The sequence below is a fragment of the Phodopus roborovskii genome, unplaced genomic scaffold (genome assembly GCF_943737965.1).
Source record: "Phodopus roborovskii unplaced genomic scaffold, PHOROB, whole genome shotgun sequence".
Classification (NCBI taxonomy): domain Eukaryota; kingdom Metazoa; phylum Chordata; class Mammalia; order Rodentia; family Cricetidae; genus Phodopus; species Phodopus roborovskii.
Window position 1 is genome coordinate 3,392,501 of NW_026126485.1, and position 15,364 is coordinate 3,407,864.

At 48.1% G+C, this 15,364-nt stretch overlaps 1 protein-coding gene across 2 annotated transcripts in view; it reads left to right on the forward strand.

Moving 5' to 3' along the window:
• The first annotated feature begins 11,891 nt into the window (after positions 1 to 11,891).
• Positions 11,892 to 15,364, forward strand: part of Gpr137b (G protein-coupled receptor 137B) — a 30,227-nt gene continuing 26,754 nt past the window's right edge. Inside the window, exon 1 of one of the 2 annotated variants that reach the window (XM_051194738.1) lies at positions 11,892 to 12,392. In XM_051194738.1, the coding sequence (XP_051050695.1) occupies positions 12,024 to 12,392 (369 nt within the window). In that variant the 5' untranslated portion in view covers positions 11,892 to 12,023. The remainder of the gene's footprint in view (positions 12,393 to 15,364) is intronic. The other variant, XM_051194739.1, reaches the window with a different exon arrangement.

Consider the following 15,364-nt stretch of genomic DNA (forward strand, 5'->3'; position numbering starts at 1 on the left):
GGGAGGAAAAGGGCTTCCTTCACCGTTGGCTGGAGTTCCATCTAATCCACCAATTATTTAGGCCAGATCATTAATTCAAGTTGGCTGTGACTTCCAGAGTAGCCTACCTTGGAGCCCCCAGGGAGGCTCCAAGGATGCCATCCCATTGAGCTATGGATCAAGGCCACCATCCTATACCCTACATGCAACATGGTAGGATCTACCTACATCCCCTTCATGCAACATTGGAATCATGACAGGGAGAAAGAACAAGATTTACAAACTAGGAAACTGAGGTCACGCATCCCTAAGCTGGCCCTGGGGATGGTTGGACACCACAGGACACTTTAGGCAGTGTTTCTTAGTGGCTCATTGTTAGATTTGGGGCCAGCCTTGTTCTCCATGGTTGTGTGTCTTTGGGGGACACTTCTAACCTCTCACAGCCTACTCTAACCATTCATGTCAGGGAGAACAGAATGATGAATTACAGAACATAATAAGAGATTGATTTGTTTGCTTGTTTGTTTAATATTCCTTGGGCTGTTTAATTCCAGCTCCCTACCCTGCTCACTTTGACTTTGCGCCCTCTGACCTCAGAGTTATTCTGGTTTGTGTTACTCTTGGGGAAAATAGAAGCAGAAGACAGTCAGGAACCTTGGATACTAGACCTTCCAGTGTCCTTGGTTCAACAAGCTTTAGGCTATTGTTTTCTGAGCCCCAACAAAGACACATGGTTATAATCCTTCCTTGCTCTTTTGATACTTTCTGTTCTGACTTAACCATACTCAAAACTAACCATTGAGCTAATTCCTGCCCACCTACCCTCCTTCCATCCTCCCCTCCTTCCTTTCTTCCTCTTTTTTCCTCCTCCTTCTCCCCCCATCCTGGTCCTCAAAGTGGAATCCAGGGCCTTACACATGCTAGGCAAGTGTCCTACCACTAAGTCATACCCTTAAAGTCTTACATTCAGCACAGACTGGCCCAGAATTTATTCTGTAATCCAGGCTGGCCTTGGACTCAAGCAGCCCTCCTAATTTTGCCTTTTGTGTATTAGGATTGCATATGTGAGCCACCAAATGGGCATTGTGAATCAAACCCCAGTCCTCTACAAAAGCAACAAGTGCTCTTAACCACTGAGCCATCTCTCTAGCACTCTCATCAAAATTTTAAAAAGGCTTTTAATCATGTGTGTGTTGTCTGCCTGCATTGAGTTATAACCATCCTGTAGACTTAGAACTGGCCATAGTGCCCAGTATACACACACACACACACACACACACACACCCACCACCACCACCACCACCTGTAACAGCCACTCCTTCAGCTCGCACAGGTCCCAGGGTGCTCACAGAGATGTTTTTCCTGGTCTAGCACCTGGTCCTTTACAGTCTCCTGTTGTGGGGTCAAGGGCCATGGAGACAGAACCCAGACCAGAGCAACTGCCCTTAACTACAATGCCCTTGCACCAGGAGCTGTCCTTATCCAAGCAGAACAGAGCTGGCTGCTGCTGGTTCCAACCCCCAACCTCCCTATCTACCTCATGGGGCTGAACAGAGTCCAGCATCTGGTTGTACATTAAAGGACAGCAGGCCAGTCCCTAGGGAAGTGGAGACAGTGGGGAACTACAGCTTGGAAAGCTGCCAGCTCTGGGGCCACAGGATCAGGCTTAATAGAGCTATTGATTACCAAGAGGCAGCATTGCAGTAGCTGACCTAGACACAGGGTAGGCCAGGTCTGCCCTCTGGGAGTTGGATGTTGTTGGGGGAAGGTGTCTAACCTCTCAGAGGTTCCTCCAACTACCTATAAGCCAGGAGAGCAAAAGGGTAAATTAAGGGGTAAATTAAGTAAATTAAGGGTGACAAATTTCATTCTAAGACCTGAAAAACAACTGGTTTTAACTGGGCAAGGTGGTGTACTCCTGGCACTTAGGAGGTAGAGGTGGGAGAATCAGGAGATCAAGGTCATCTTTGGGGCTACATAGTGAGGCCCTGCCTCAACAAAACAAAGAACCATCACAAACAGTGCATGCCTGCCACCCAAGTGCTTGGAAGCTGAGGCCTCAGGGTCATGAGTTCTAGGACAGCCTGAACTACACAGGGAGATCCTGAAAAAGAAAATGGCTTTAGTTTGCTTGCTTGCTTGTTCTGTTTTCCTGTAGTTACTTCTTTCTATGCCCTTCCTCTCCCAGTTCTGACTGCCCGGGGCACTGTTGGCTCAGCACCAGTCTGCACCACCAGACCTCTCTGCTACTGCTCTTTTCAAACCCTTCCTGTCTTCCTCCTGTGTGTGTGTGTGTGTGTGTGTGTGTGTGTGTGTGTATTTATACTCATGTGAAGGCCATGTGTATGTGCAGGTCAGAGGTTGATGAAAGATATTGCCCTCAATTGCCCTACACCTTTTTTGAGACAGTCTCTCACTGATTCTGAAGATCATCTATTATGCTAGACTGGCTGGTCCGTAAGCGCCTAGGATCCCCCTGTCTCCAACTCCATAGCTCTGTGATTACTTCCATGCTGGGCTTTTTACACAGGTGCCTGGGAACAAACTCAGGTCCTCAAGCTTGTATGGCAAGTTGTATGGAGTGAGCTACCTCCCCGGTCCCTACATTCTTCATCCTTTAACACTGCTTCCTGCTTATCCTTGAAGCCTCCCTGTCTCTCACTCCATCTTAGGGACACCTAGACCTGAAGCTGTGACTTAGTGCCAGCCCTCAAATGACTGCCCATGACACAGGCATTGCGTTCTTGAGTGGTGTCTTAATTAGGGTTTCATCGCTGTGATGAGATACCATATACCACGGCAGTCTAATGAAGGAAGCATTTATTTGGGGTTGCTGCTTATAGTTCAGAGGTTTAGCCCACTATCATCATGGTGGGGAGCAAGGTGGCATGCAGGCACACCTGGTGATAGAGAAGGAGCTGAGAGTTCTACTCTCACAGGCAACAGGAAGTGGTCTGAGACACTGTGCAGTATCTTGAGCATATAGGAGACCTCAAAGCCTGCTTCCTCAGTGACACATTTCCTCCAATAAGACTACACCTACTCCAACAAAGGCACACCTCCCAATAGTGCCACTCTTTTGGGGGGCCATCTTCTTTCAAACCACTACAAGTGGCTTTGTCACAATAGAGGGCCAGATAGGAGGAACACAGACCTAAACCCACTCATTACCACTAATGCAACAATGGCTCGAAGCTCTCAGTCTCCCCACTGTGACTCCCCTAATAACTGGTAGTGTCAGGAGGAAAATTGTTTTCCATTTTTTCCTTTATAGTTCTTAGTTTGGGTGGATCCCATACCATAAATGAGATCAACAAATGGAAAATGTAGAAGTGCCCTATTGGTTAGCCATCCTAGACTCAGGGAAGCCACCCAGAGAACTGAGTAAACCTCATTGCCTCTAAAATCAAGAAAGAGTGTATGGTAACCTCTGGAGTTGGGGACCACTCAGTGTGGGGAGTTACCCAGGAAAAGTATACAAATAGGACTGAGATTTGCTGGCAGAATTAAGTGGGAACCTCCTCTGATGAGACTTCTCCCATTGACTTAGTCGCCTCTCCTGTCAATTGATGTTCCTTACAAAAGTGTGACTTCCTCTGTCTGTGGGATAACCCTGTGTCTGAAGTTTGCTTGATATTCCTTATTCCATGAGTTGTATGTAGGTGATGTAATTTGCTGTACCGTGGGCACAACACTATAGGCACATACATCCAGGATCCATCATTTCATTGATGCTGAGGTTCACCAGAGCAGAGAGTTAGGGTTCTCACAGGCTTACAGCAAACCAGAGTCAGCTCTTATCTGTTGTTCCTATGCCCAGTGCCATCTACTTCTTGTTCTTCCCTTGTGGACCCCTCTGCTTCCAGAAGTTTCTCTGACTCAGCACATGTACTCCATTTATTCACAGGGCACTGCAAGCTGCCTCTCACTTCCTACATAGTAAAGGACTCTTGCTTGACCCTTAGAGTTAATGTCCCAGCAGGTGGCATTACAGGTGAGGTGGCATCCTGTATTAAAGGTCACCACTGAAGCCACAGGGTGATTTTTGTATTCTTTTTCCCCCCCCTGGTTCCTGAGACAGAGCTGGCCCAGAGTCCAGGCTGGCCTCAAACCTGCTATGCAATTGAGGCTGTCTTCGAACTGTTGCCACTTGAGTACTAAGATTATAGGCCTTCATTGTTATAGCTAGCTTGGCTTTGAGTCCTTACTATGGGCAGAGGGGGACAGCTGCTCACTCATCCCTTGACCCCCAAACTGCCTCCTACCTCCTAGACCTCCACTTCTCTTGGACAAAGCCCAGTGCCTTCCCAGGTGCCTTCTTCCCCAGCCCGACACCTTCTTTGATTGAATTCCGTATGGACAATATCCATGCTATTCTTTTTGGAATGGGTTCCCTTATCATGTTCCTGTCTTGAGGGTACAACCAGCAGCCCCTTCTTCCTTCAGGATGGAGCTCTGTATTCTGAGAGCTTGTTTGGAGGTTCTAGCAGGGAACTCAACTACTCATGTGCCCTTGGCCAATGACTGGTCCTTGTGGTGAAGGTCATGCAATTTGACTGAGTGTGCCACTCTGGAATGGACACTTTTGGAGTAGTTGGAAGGAAACAGACACCATCAGCCAGATCGTTAGCATTGATCCTGGCAATAAATGGGGATGTCAGGTGCTTCAGCCAGATGGCCTTTATATCTTAAGTTCTTGCTGTTGTCTGGAAAGGGTCAATCCATTCTGAGGGCATCTGTCCTGGCTAGGGACTTTATTGCTTACATTTCACCCTTGGAGCCCTGGGATGGAGCATGTTTCCCTCACAGGGCCCCAGGCTTGCTTTGTTCACCTCCCCTCCCTTCCCTTTCCTGCAGATGAAGAATGCTGGGCGCTCCCTGGCCTGTGGGCTGGAAGGTCACTCTCCTTCAAAAGTACGAAGCCCTCACTGTACTCTGTACCAGATGAAGATGCAAACGGCGTCCTGGAACCTGGGCCCCAGAGCTGGCCTGCACTTGTTTTTTTCCTTGAGGTGGCCTTGTTTTCTCTTTCAGAGGGCTGAACTATGAGGGCTCTTACAACTGTAAATATATGAGTATGTGAGCATGGCCATAGGCTGGCTTATGAATATCAACTATAATATGTGAGCATGGCCACAAGCTGGCTTTTGAGTATCATCTGCCCAAAGGCTGTGACACTCATCACTCATCATTACCCAAGGTAACTGGAAATGCCCTGAAAGCTTAAGGATCAGAATTGAAGGCAATTCTGAAGCTCACTGACATTCCCCACACTTAACTGAGCATGGCGGTGCATACCTGTGATTCCAGCACTTCAAAGGCTGAGGCAGGAGGATTGTGCTTTTGTAGGCCAAACTAGGCTGTAAGACCTTGCATCAAAACCCAGAGGGGAGAGGGAGAGAGAGAGAGAGAGAGAGAGAGAGAGAGAGAGAGAGAGAGAGAGAGAGAGAGAGAGAGCTGAATATGATGGCTCATGGCATACTCCTGCAATCCCAGCATTCAGAAAGATAAGGCAGGGGGATTGCCCTGAGCTGTTTAGTAATGAGTTTCAGACCACCTCATAGGAATCCTTTTGCCTTAGCCTCCCCAGAACTGGCATTATAGGCATGAGCCTGCAGGCTGCATATCCCTGCAGTCTCTCTCTCAGGAGGCACATAGGCTGGGCTAGACCAGGCCATGTACCATGGAGTTTGCCTTTTTACCCTTGAAAACCTCTAAGGATGATGGCACTCCCTTTTCTTATGGATTTAAAACCTCTCCCTTGAAGACCTCACCATGTTGTCTGTGATGCTCTAACTCTCCCAGGAACTAAAGGGCCCATCTGTCTTCCTTCAGGACCCTGTAATGCTACTCATAGGAGCTATCTCTCCTACTCTGTCCCATCTCAGGGTTTCATTGTGACTCTCTATGGCCATGTTCATATAGTTCCCCTAATACAGTCCTATAGAGAGTAATGTCTCAAGTTTCTTTTCTAAGATGTCTTTTATATTTTATCCAACAGGGTCTACCTGGAGGAACTGGGGGGGGGGCTTTGGATATGCTAACTCATCTCTAGTTCCTTCCTGTCCCATTCTCTGCTTCACACCTGCCATGAGGTAAAGAATCCTCCCCAGGTCTGAAGAGATGGCTCAGAGGTTAAGAGCACTGGCTGCTGCTCTTTCAGAGGTCATGAGTTCAATTCCCAGCAACCACATGGTAGCTCAAAACCATCTGTAATGGGATCTGGTGCTCTCTTCTGGCCTGCAGGGATACATGCAGACAGAACACTATACATAAGAATCCTCCCCTCCACACAGTGCTGCCACTGTGCACTCTCACTCAAGTGCTTAGGACAGGAAACAATGAGCTGGAGCCTCTGCAATGGGCAGAATAAGTTCTTACACCTTCAAGTTGCTCTTGAAGGTATTTCAGTCACAGCTGCACCAAAAGGAACTAATATGGCTGTGTCCAACAGTGCAAAAATCTAGACACATGACTATGAGGTAAAGAGAATGGCACTTCTCAATCTACCCGCCAACTTCCTGTTTCTGTTTTTACCTCTGTCTCTTTTAGTGTGAGGATATTGGGAGCTGTGGCAAACACCATGACCAAAGGCAACTTGGAGAAGAAAGGGTTTATTTTATCATACATTTCCAGGTCATAGCCCATCATTGAGGGAATTCAGGGCAAGAATTCAAGGAAGGAGCTTGAATCAAAAAGGACAGAGGAACACTGCTTGCTGGCTGCTGCCTTGCTCTCTGGATTGTGTCTAGGTTCGTGTTTAGCAAGCTTTCTTATACAGCCTAGGTCTTGCTATTTCAGGCTAGAACCACCTATAGTGACTGGACCCTTTTATATCAATTATCACTGAAGACAATCACTTACAGACAATGCCACAGGTCATTCTGATCTGAGAGTTCTCTCCTCCCAGGTAACTCTAGTTTGTGTCAAGTTGACAGTAGAAGCTAACTAATACAGGACTCAAAAGGTATTTCTCTACTTGGAGGACTCTGGCACAGTTTCCTGGAAATAGATACTGGCTCTCTCAGATTCCTCATGCAAGTGGGTTGAAGAAACACATGATATGGATGGCTCTGATTACTGTGCTGTGATGATTGTGATGGCTATGATGACATTGGTGACTTTGATGCCTGTAGTGGCTGACTATGATGGCTATGATGTTGATAATTACTATGATGACTGTGATGGTTGTTATGGCTATGATGGCTGTAATGGCTATGATGACTGTGGTGGCTGTGATGACTGTGATGGCTATAATATCTGGTCATTATGATGACTGTGATGGCTATGATGGCTGTTATGGCTATGATGGTTATAAATAGCTACGATGACTGTTCTGACTATGACAATTGTGATGGCTATGATGGCTGTGGTGGCTATGATGACTATTGATGGCTATGATGGGTGTTATGGCTTTGACAGTTGTGGTAACTATGATGACTGTTAGGACTATGATGGCTGTGATGGCTATGCTGACTGATGGTTATGATGACTGTGATGACTGTTATGGCTGTGATGGCTATGGTGATTGTTATGACTGTGATAGTTATGATGATTATGATGGTTGTGATAGCTATGATTATGATGATGGGATATGATTCTGATGATTTTAAAAGTGATGATGATGGTATTGGCTGTGATGAGCATAACATGATAAAAGACCCAGAGACTGATACTGGGGTTCAAGCTTCAACTGAAGATAGAGGAGCTGGCCATTAGCTCTTACCTCTAGCTCAGGTGAAAGGGCTGATCCATGAACTCTTCATGAAGCCTCAGACTGCTGCCTCTCCTCAGCATGGCTGGAGAGAATCCTGAGACTGAGCCTACTGAAGACCCTCCCCTCTCCCTCTTGAGTGCTGGGATTAAAGGTATGTGATCCCAAGTGCTGAGATCATCTTTGTGTGAGCTGCTTCTCTTAGCACTGGACCAATTTCATGTAGTCAGTGTGGCCTTGAACTTACAGAGATCTGTCTACCTCTTAATCCTGAGTCCTTGGATTAAAGGTGTGTACCTGGCTTCTATGGCTTGTGGCTGACTTTAGTTACTGAATCCTCAGGGAAGCTTTAATAAATCATAAATAATATCTCACCACAGGCGAAAGTATTGACTACGATGATGGCAGTGATGATTATGATGCCAGTGATGGCTGTGAAGACTATGATGACTACAGTGATGGTGACAGCTCTGATGACTGTGATGACTTCGATGACAGTGAAGGCTCTGATGATGGTAATAGTAATGACTATGGTGATGACTATGATGAGCATGTTTGCTCTGATGATAGTGATCATCAAGGGTTGTGCTTATGTGATGAGTGAAAGGATGCAAGTGGATGGCATCCAGCCATGGAAATGTGCCCTCCTATTAGTGGCACATCCAAGGGCAAACACTCACAGGCTAAGACACTCATGAGGATTCCCCCTGATAAGGGACTTGATAGAGAGAAAGGGAAGGCTGGGTTGTGGCTTAAAGTTAGAGCACTTTCCTAGTACTCACCGTATCCACAACACATAAAATAAAAAGGAAATGGAGATTATACAATGTGCCTTAAAGTGAGGAGTCACTAACACCATTTCTAGATTTAGGACCAGCTACATAACAAGGACTCTAACTTCTGCTTTATTCTTTCCTTGCCACATCATAGGCATGTTTCTATCGGTTTGAAGTAATCATACTTTTCCATTTGTTTTCTCCTACTGGTTTTGTTTTTTACAGGACCAACTAGTGATAGGCATCTAAATACTTAATAAAAGCAACCATCTGTGTTAGTTAGTTTCTAGCTACTGTGGAAAAATACCTAATAAAAACAATTTAAGGAGGGGTTTGGCTTGGCACACGGTTTGAGGGTCTAGACTATCACAATGGAGAAGGCATGGTAGAAGGAGTGTGAAACATTCAGTCACATTGCATCCATAGTCAAGAAGTAGAGGAAAGCTGGTGTTCAGCTTGCTTTCTTCCTTTTATATAGCCTGTGCCTCCAGATCATAGAATGGTGCCATCCTCTCTCAGTTTATCCTCTCTTCATCTATAATAGTAGAAGTATGATTTTCAGAACTATACAGTGTGGTAATATATTATTTATGATTTATTAAAGCTTTCCTGAGGGTACAGAAAGCAAAGCTATAGAGGTCAGGTCATGGTGGCACACACCTTTAATCCCAAGTCTCAGGATTAAGAGTTAGACAGATCTATGTTAGTTCAAGGCCACACTGACACATAAAATTGATCCAGTGCTAAAAGAAATGGCTCAGACAAAGGTGATCTCAGCACCTAGTACTAGGAAGGTGGAGACAGGAACAGAATGGCTGGGCAGAGAAAGGAATAAAAGGAGGAGGAGACAGGAACTGAGAGCCTTTTGCCTCTAAGGATTCACGATGACAGGATTGCCATTTCATGCTGGGAAGAGGTAAGAGTTAGTGGCTTGGCTGCTTTGCTTCTCTGATCTTCAGTTTGAAGCTTGAACCCCAATATCTGTCTCTGGGTCTTTTGTTTTTTCATGTTATAGTACAGCACCATTCAGAATGAACAATATCTTCAGCCTCTTCTTTAACTAGCTTACTAAGGCAATCAACTTCTACTAATGAGTAGAAATTAGATGCATGGACATACTCTCTGGGATGGCTCCATAAACAAGACAGGTCAAATGCTCTTCAGTCCTCATTCTTTCTGACACCTGCATGGGCTGTGGACACAATATTTGGAGCACAAGCATCTACCTTGGATCAAGATGTCATCTTGCACAGTATGGAACAATTTTTTTCCTTTTTAATTTTAAATTTGAAACAAGCTTGTTTTACATGTCAATCCCAGTTCCCTCACCCTCCCATCCCACCAAACCCCAGCCCATCCCCTTTCTGCTCCCCAGGGTTGAGGCCTTCCATTGGGAGTCTTCAAAGTCTGTCATATCATTTAGGGCAGGGCCTAGGCCCACCCCCATATGGAACAAATTTTAAAGGTTAGTTTCTAAGGACAAATTATATTCCTTCTGTATAATAAAAATGGGAGACTTGTTTTTTTACAATGTGCCAAGAGAGCCAATGGTAAGCAAGACAATGTTTCTATCCCAAGGAAACTTACACAGATTTCAAGATGATTGACAATTAGAAAGGGATGTTCTGGGAAGACACAGATCATTCAGCCTAAGTGGCCAACACATGGTAGATGTTGTGGTCTATTAAGTGCAGTGGTGCTCCAGTAGTTAGAGGCTCAAAGCCCAGTGAGTTTCAGGAGGAAATGACCCCACACAGAAGGTGAAAGGATTGGGCCAGTGATGGAGGAAGGCATGAAAGAGTTGTCTTGCTCAGGGTGTGGGCAGGTGTTGGTACTGTTCACTGTTCCTCAGGAGTTAAGTGAGGGGATATCGATTCTGAGAAGCTGCAGGTGCAGTTAAGGGGACCCACACTTGAGAACAACAGGCAGATGTGATCATTAGAAAGCTAGATGCAGCTGTTCGGTGCAGAACCCACAGAAGGGGATCAAGTCAGAAGCAGGCAGACCAGCTGTGCACCTACAGGGAAAGATTAGAATCAGATAAGGAACTCAGAAGGCACATTGACCTTGTTTAGTTGGAAGAGTGTGTAAACCCTGATTTTGAGGAAAAGCCAGCTTCACATAAGGCCTGGCTTCTTAAGCTAAAAGAACATGCAATTAGGAACAAAATTGAATATTAATCAAAAAGAAGAAAGGGAACCAGAGCTGGAGCTGTCCCTTGGAAAACCTGCTTTCTTGCAGATTATCCTAACTGCTCCCCTAGCTATACCTGCACAAAGTCAACTTGGTTTCTTGAGAGCAACTTGGTTTCTTGAGAGCTCAGAACTCAACCACCTCCCGACACTACCACTATAAAGATAGTGTGGCACAGGGTTGGGGGATAAACTGAGTTAACTTAATCCTCTGAGCAGCCGCAGCGAGGAAGGACAGGGATCTAGGTGGATCATATTGCATTTGTCTCACCTAGCCCTTAGTGCTCCTCTGCTCTGAGGGCAAGAGCGCAGCCGCAGTACTGCGTGCAGTGGTTAGGTGTTCCCGAAGAACACTGTGCAACTAGGTCAAAAAGCAGTAGGCACCAGAACAGGCCAGAGAGAAATTCCAGCCATTTGGCCATTTGCATTTAGAGTTCAGCTCATCAGCGCCGCAGAAGCTGGCCAACTCGTGGTCACAGTTTTATTTTTAAAGGCGGGTGACTGTGTGGGTGTATGGTCGAAGGAACTTGCAAAGTGGCTTGGTTTTTAAATAAAAGAGTAAACTGCAAAACCAGGCATCAGCAGAAAACTAGAGGTCAAGAGCGCAAACACGTCCCCAAGCCACACCCCCAACTAAACACCAGCATCATACTCCCACATCTAGAACACTCAGGCTTGTGTGCTGGAGTCAGGGCGCATAGTTTGCGAGAGAGAGGGGATGCCCAGGTCAAACGCACAGATGTCCTCTGTTAGCAGGCGGCGCGAAAAGTCAAAGAGATGCACTCCTTAGGGGTGCGTGCAATAAGGGGCGCACAGCGTGGGGACACGCGGATTGCGGATATTCCCCAGCGCCATCGATGGGATTTTGGGGAAACACACAGACCCCAGACACGGATGTTCCCCAGTCCCATCGCCAGAACCAGCCGCGGGATAAAGGGGAGCGCACGGGTCGGGGGCACAGTTGTTTCTCCAACCCCAGCCCTGGGGTCCTGAAAGGCGTGTGGACACAGGTTAGGAGGCGCAGTGCACCAGCGTGAGAGTCTAGTCTTGGCGGTGGGTAAGCACAGTCACAAGGGTACTTGGCACACGATACGGCTTCAGCTCTAAGGCCGCTGTCCCCGGGGCTGCGCGCGCCAGGGACGCGCAGGGCCGGGATGGGCGGGCCGGGTGCGGGCGCGCGCTCCTGGGGGCGCGGCGCTGCCAATCTCAGACAAAGGCCGCCCAGCAGATCATGTGGTGCGGCGGGAGGAAGTGCGGCTTGTTTTCCCGGCTGGGCTCTGGAGCGGCGGGTGCGGCGCGATGCACGGGTACCCGGGAGCGGACGGCTGCGAGCCCCGATGAAGCCCGAGCGGCCCCAGCCCGATGGAGGCGCCTCCGTGGGAGCCGGTGCGCAATGACTCGCTGCCGCCCACGCTGAGCCCGGCCGTACCGCCCTATGTGAAGCTTGGCCTCACCGCGGTCTACACTGCCTTCTACGCGCTCCTCTTCGTGTTCATCTACGCGCAGCTCTGGCTGGTGCTGCGCTACCGCCACAAGCGGCTCAGCTACCAGAGCGTCTTCCTCTTCCTCTGCCTCTTCTGGGCCTCGCTGCGTACTGTGCTCTTCTCCTTTTACTTCCGAGACTTCGTGGCGGCCAACTCGTTCAGCCCCTTCGTCTTCTGGCTGCTCTACTGCTTCCCCGTGTGTCTGCAGTTCTTCACCCTCACGCTCATGAACTTATACTTCACGCAGGTGAGTCCTGAGAGACGCTCACTTGCCTGCTAGGGTCACTCCATCCGCTGGGTGGGGACAGGTCTCGGCCGCAGGTGGAGAGGGTGGGGGCGAGGCGCGTGTCCTGGGACCATCGTATCTCGGACCCTGTTCTCAGGTGACCCTACTCTGTTCCCAAAAATAGGCAGGACCCACTGAGTACTCGGAGTCTTCTGTGCACACGGCATTCGGTGCTGATGCAAGGGGTGCCTGAACTCTCTTTTCCCCTGGTTTCTTTGCTCATCTTATGACACCCACCCCTTAGCCTGGAAGGACATCTGTGTGTTGGCCCCCACTTGGGGGCAGACAGGGCTTGTTAGGAGTAATGGTGGGGCGGGCTTTGGTTTTGATGAGATGTTTTGAACCTTTGGGATTAGGAGCCCTACTGTACTGTGAATTAGTAACTCATTCCACAGGATTGCTTCACCAGGGCAGTCTGGTGGCACACCCAGCTCCCCAGCTGCAGGAGGGTTTTGGCTTGCCGTCTGCGCTCATCCGAGAAGCCCCAAGAAATAAGCCATAAAATTGAACCTGGGCTCTTTTTACAGGCCCGTTTTATAAGGCCTGTAGTTAATAAGCTAAAGGATTGCAAGAGGGCTCCTGTGGCTGTGTCTTTACTTAATGAAAGGACAGTGATTGCAGGAGGCTTTACAAATACCAAGTCAGGCAGTTCCCAAAGGCTTACTGACACTGCGACATTATCCTTGCCCTCTCCAGTTCCCATTAGCTTTCCAGGCACTAAAATACTCATTTTCACTAGTACTCTGCGGGGGTGGGGTGGGGTGCAGGAGCTCTGTGTCACCTGATCAGACGATTTAAGTGTCTTCTCCTTGGCAGAGGCCGGTACAAGCAGGCATTTGTGCCCTTGAACAGAACGGTATCTCCATTTTTCAAAAGAAAATGTTTTGATGAAAAGAAAATGTCAGTGGTGCCACAAATAATGGTCTTGCTACCTAGGGGCAGTATAGTAGAAACTGCTGACAGAAAATTTGGAAGGATTATTTTTGACTAATAAATACCAGATATGTTGGTGCACACCTGAAATCCTAGTACTTGTTGAGTGGAGGCAGGAGAATCAGAGGTTCTAGGCCAGCCTCAGCTACATAGCAAGTTTGGGGCCACCCTGAGGTATACGCAACACTGTAGCAAGTCCAAAGGAAACTAAAGTGGGAAAGAGGAAAGATACCCAGACATGTTAGGTGTGGTGGTTCAGACCTGTAATCTTAGAACTTGGGTAGCTAAGCCAGGAAGTTTGCTATGAGTTCCAGGGTAGCCCGAGCTACAGCATGGGACCCTGCAACCCCCTCCCACCAGATGTAATATTTAGTGAAGTATGTATGTGTATATATTAATAATATATGTACTGGGTCTCTGCTTGGAGCCTTCGCAGTGGTCCTGTGGGTCAGTATATTTTCCAGTCCAGGGGAAATGGGTGTGGCTTGTCTGAGTGCCTTTAAACTCCGAAAACCAGTCTTGGCCATCACTTTCATGACACACAGGTTTTGTAATTGGATAAAAAATGGGGTGGTTCCTGCAAGATGCTAATGTAAGGTAAAATGGTGTCACCTGGAAAACAGTGTCTCAGATGGAGATCTTATCTCTGGTCACTTTTGAGTATGCTGCCCTGGCTCTCTGGCAGTCACATGCCAAGCCTGCTCTTAGAGCCAGATTAGGGGCCGGCTGGCGCATTTTCTGCACCATCTGCTGGTTGTTGAGTAAATGCTGAGCAAGGGGAAAAGTGACCAGGCACACAGAGCCACTAGTCAGGAGGCCCCAAGCCACTCTCCTTGTTTCCTTTATGTCCCCCAGGTAGGAGGACACACACAGTAGCAGGGGTGTTTTGTCTGAGGACTTAGAAGGCGGCTCCACGGTGAGGGCATTCCTAGCTTCCTGACAAGGATTCTGGTCCTTCTGGAGAGTGAGGAAGCTGGCTCTTGGACTTCAGCCTGCTGTGCCATTGCTCATTCTATGCCACTAGTGCTGGAAATGTGTCTCTCCCAGGATCACTCTGTCTGAGCTCATCTCAGACCATGTAAATCTAAGTGTGGGGGAAGGCGGTGACCACTAAGTAAGAAGTATATGCTGGCTGGACCCGGTGCTGCATGTCTGTGGTCTCAGTGCTTCAGAGGTGTAGACAGGAGGATTGCTGAAAGTCTGAGACCAGCTTAGGCTACTCACTACATTGAGTGAGGGCTAGGAGACTTGCACAGTGCAATGCCTACATCCCCAGGAATGGGGTCTCTGAGGCAGAAGACCCAGGGGTTGGAAATGATCAAGAAAGGAGTCTCGAGGTAGAGGAAGCTGCCTTCTGTTGTCACATCTTTAGGCCTGGCACACTCATGTCACTTAGCCTTTCTTATAACCCATCAACTGTTCCTCTTCCCCAGACTCAGAAAGAGGAGGCCTTACCACAAAGTCATCGTCCTGTGTGGAATGACCCCACCCCTGGAATGCCCCACGGTATTTTTGTTGTACACAAAGAGTGGTTTGGAGAAGGGTGTGTCCTCTCTCAGCCTGTTGCTCTCCTTCGGCCTGGCAGGGGAGCAGCACCTTGCCTGGTAGCTCAGCCTGTCTGACCCGGTCCTGCTCTGGCCCCATCTCTGTGGCTGACTGCTTTGTCTACAGGTGGCCTTCAGCTCCCTTCTGGCCCACTTTCTGATTCTGTTGCATGCAGCCTTAGAGGCAGTAGGATCCCCTGTACTGCACAGACACACAGAAGTTGGACTGGGCACCTACTAGTGTCTTCTGGATCCCCCATTTGGGCTCTTTTACCAGACAGGAGTAAACCTCTCCCCCTCCCACCACACACTCCAATGTGCATGTGGAGAAAATTGAGACAGGAGCAGGACCCTGGCAGGGTAAGGTCTGCCAGAACTCTTAGCACTTCACTCTGATTTTTATACCATTGGGCCCACACATTCTCAGATTAGCAGGTGCCTGTTGAGGTTCTTCAG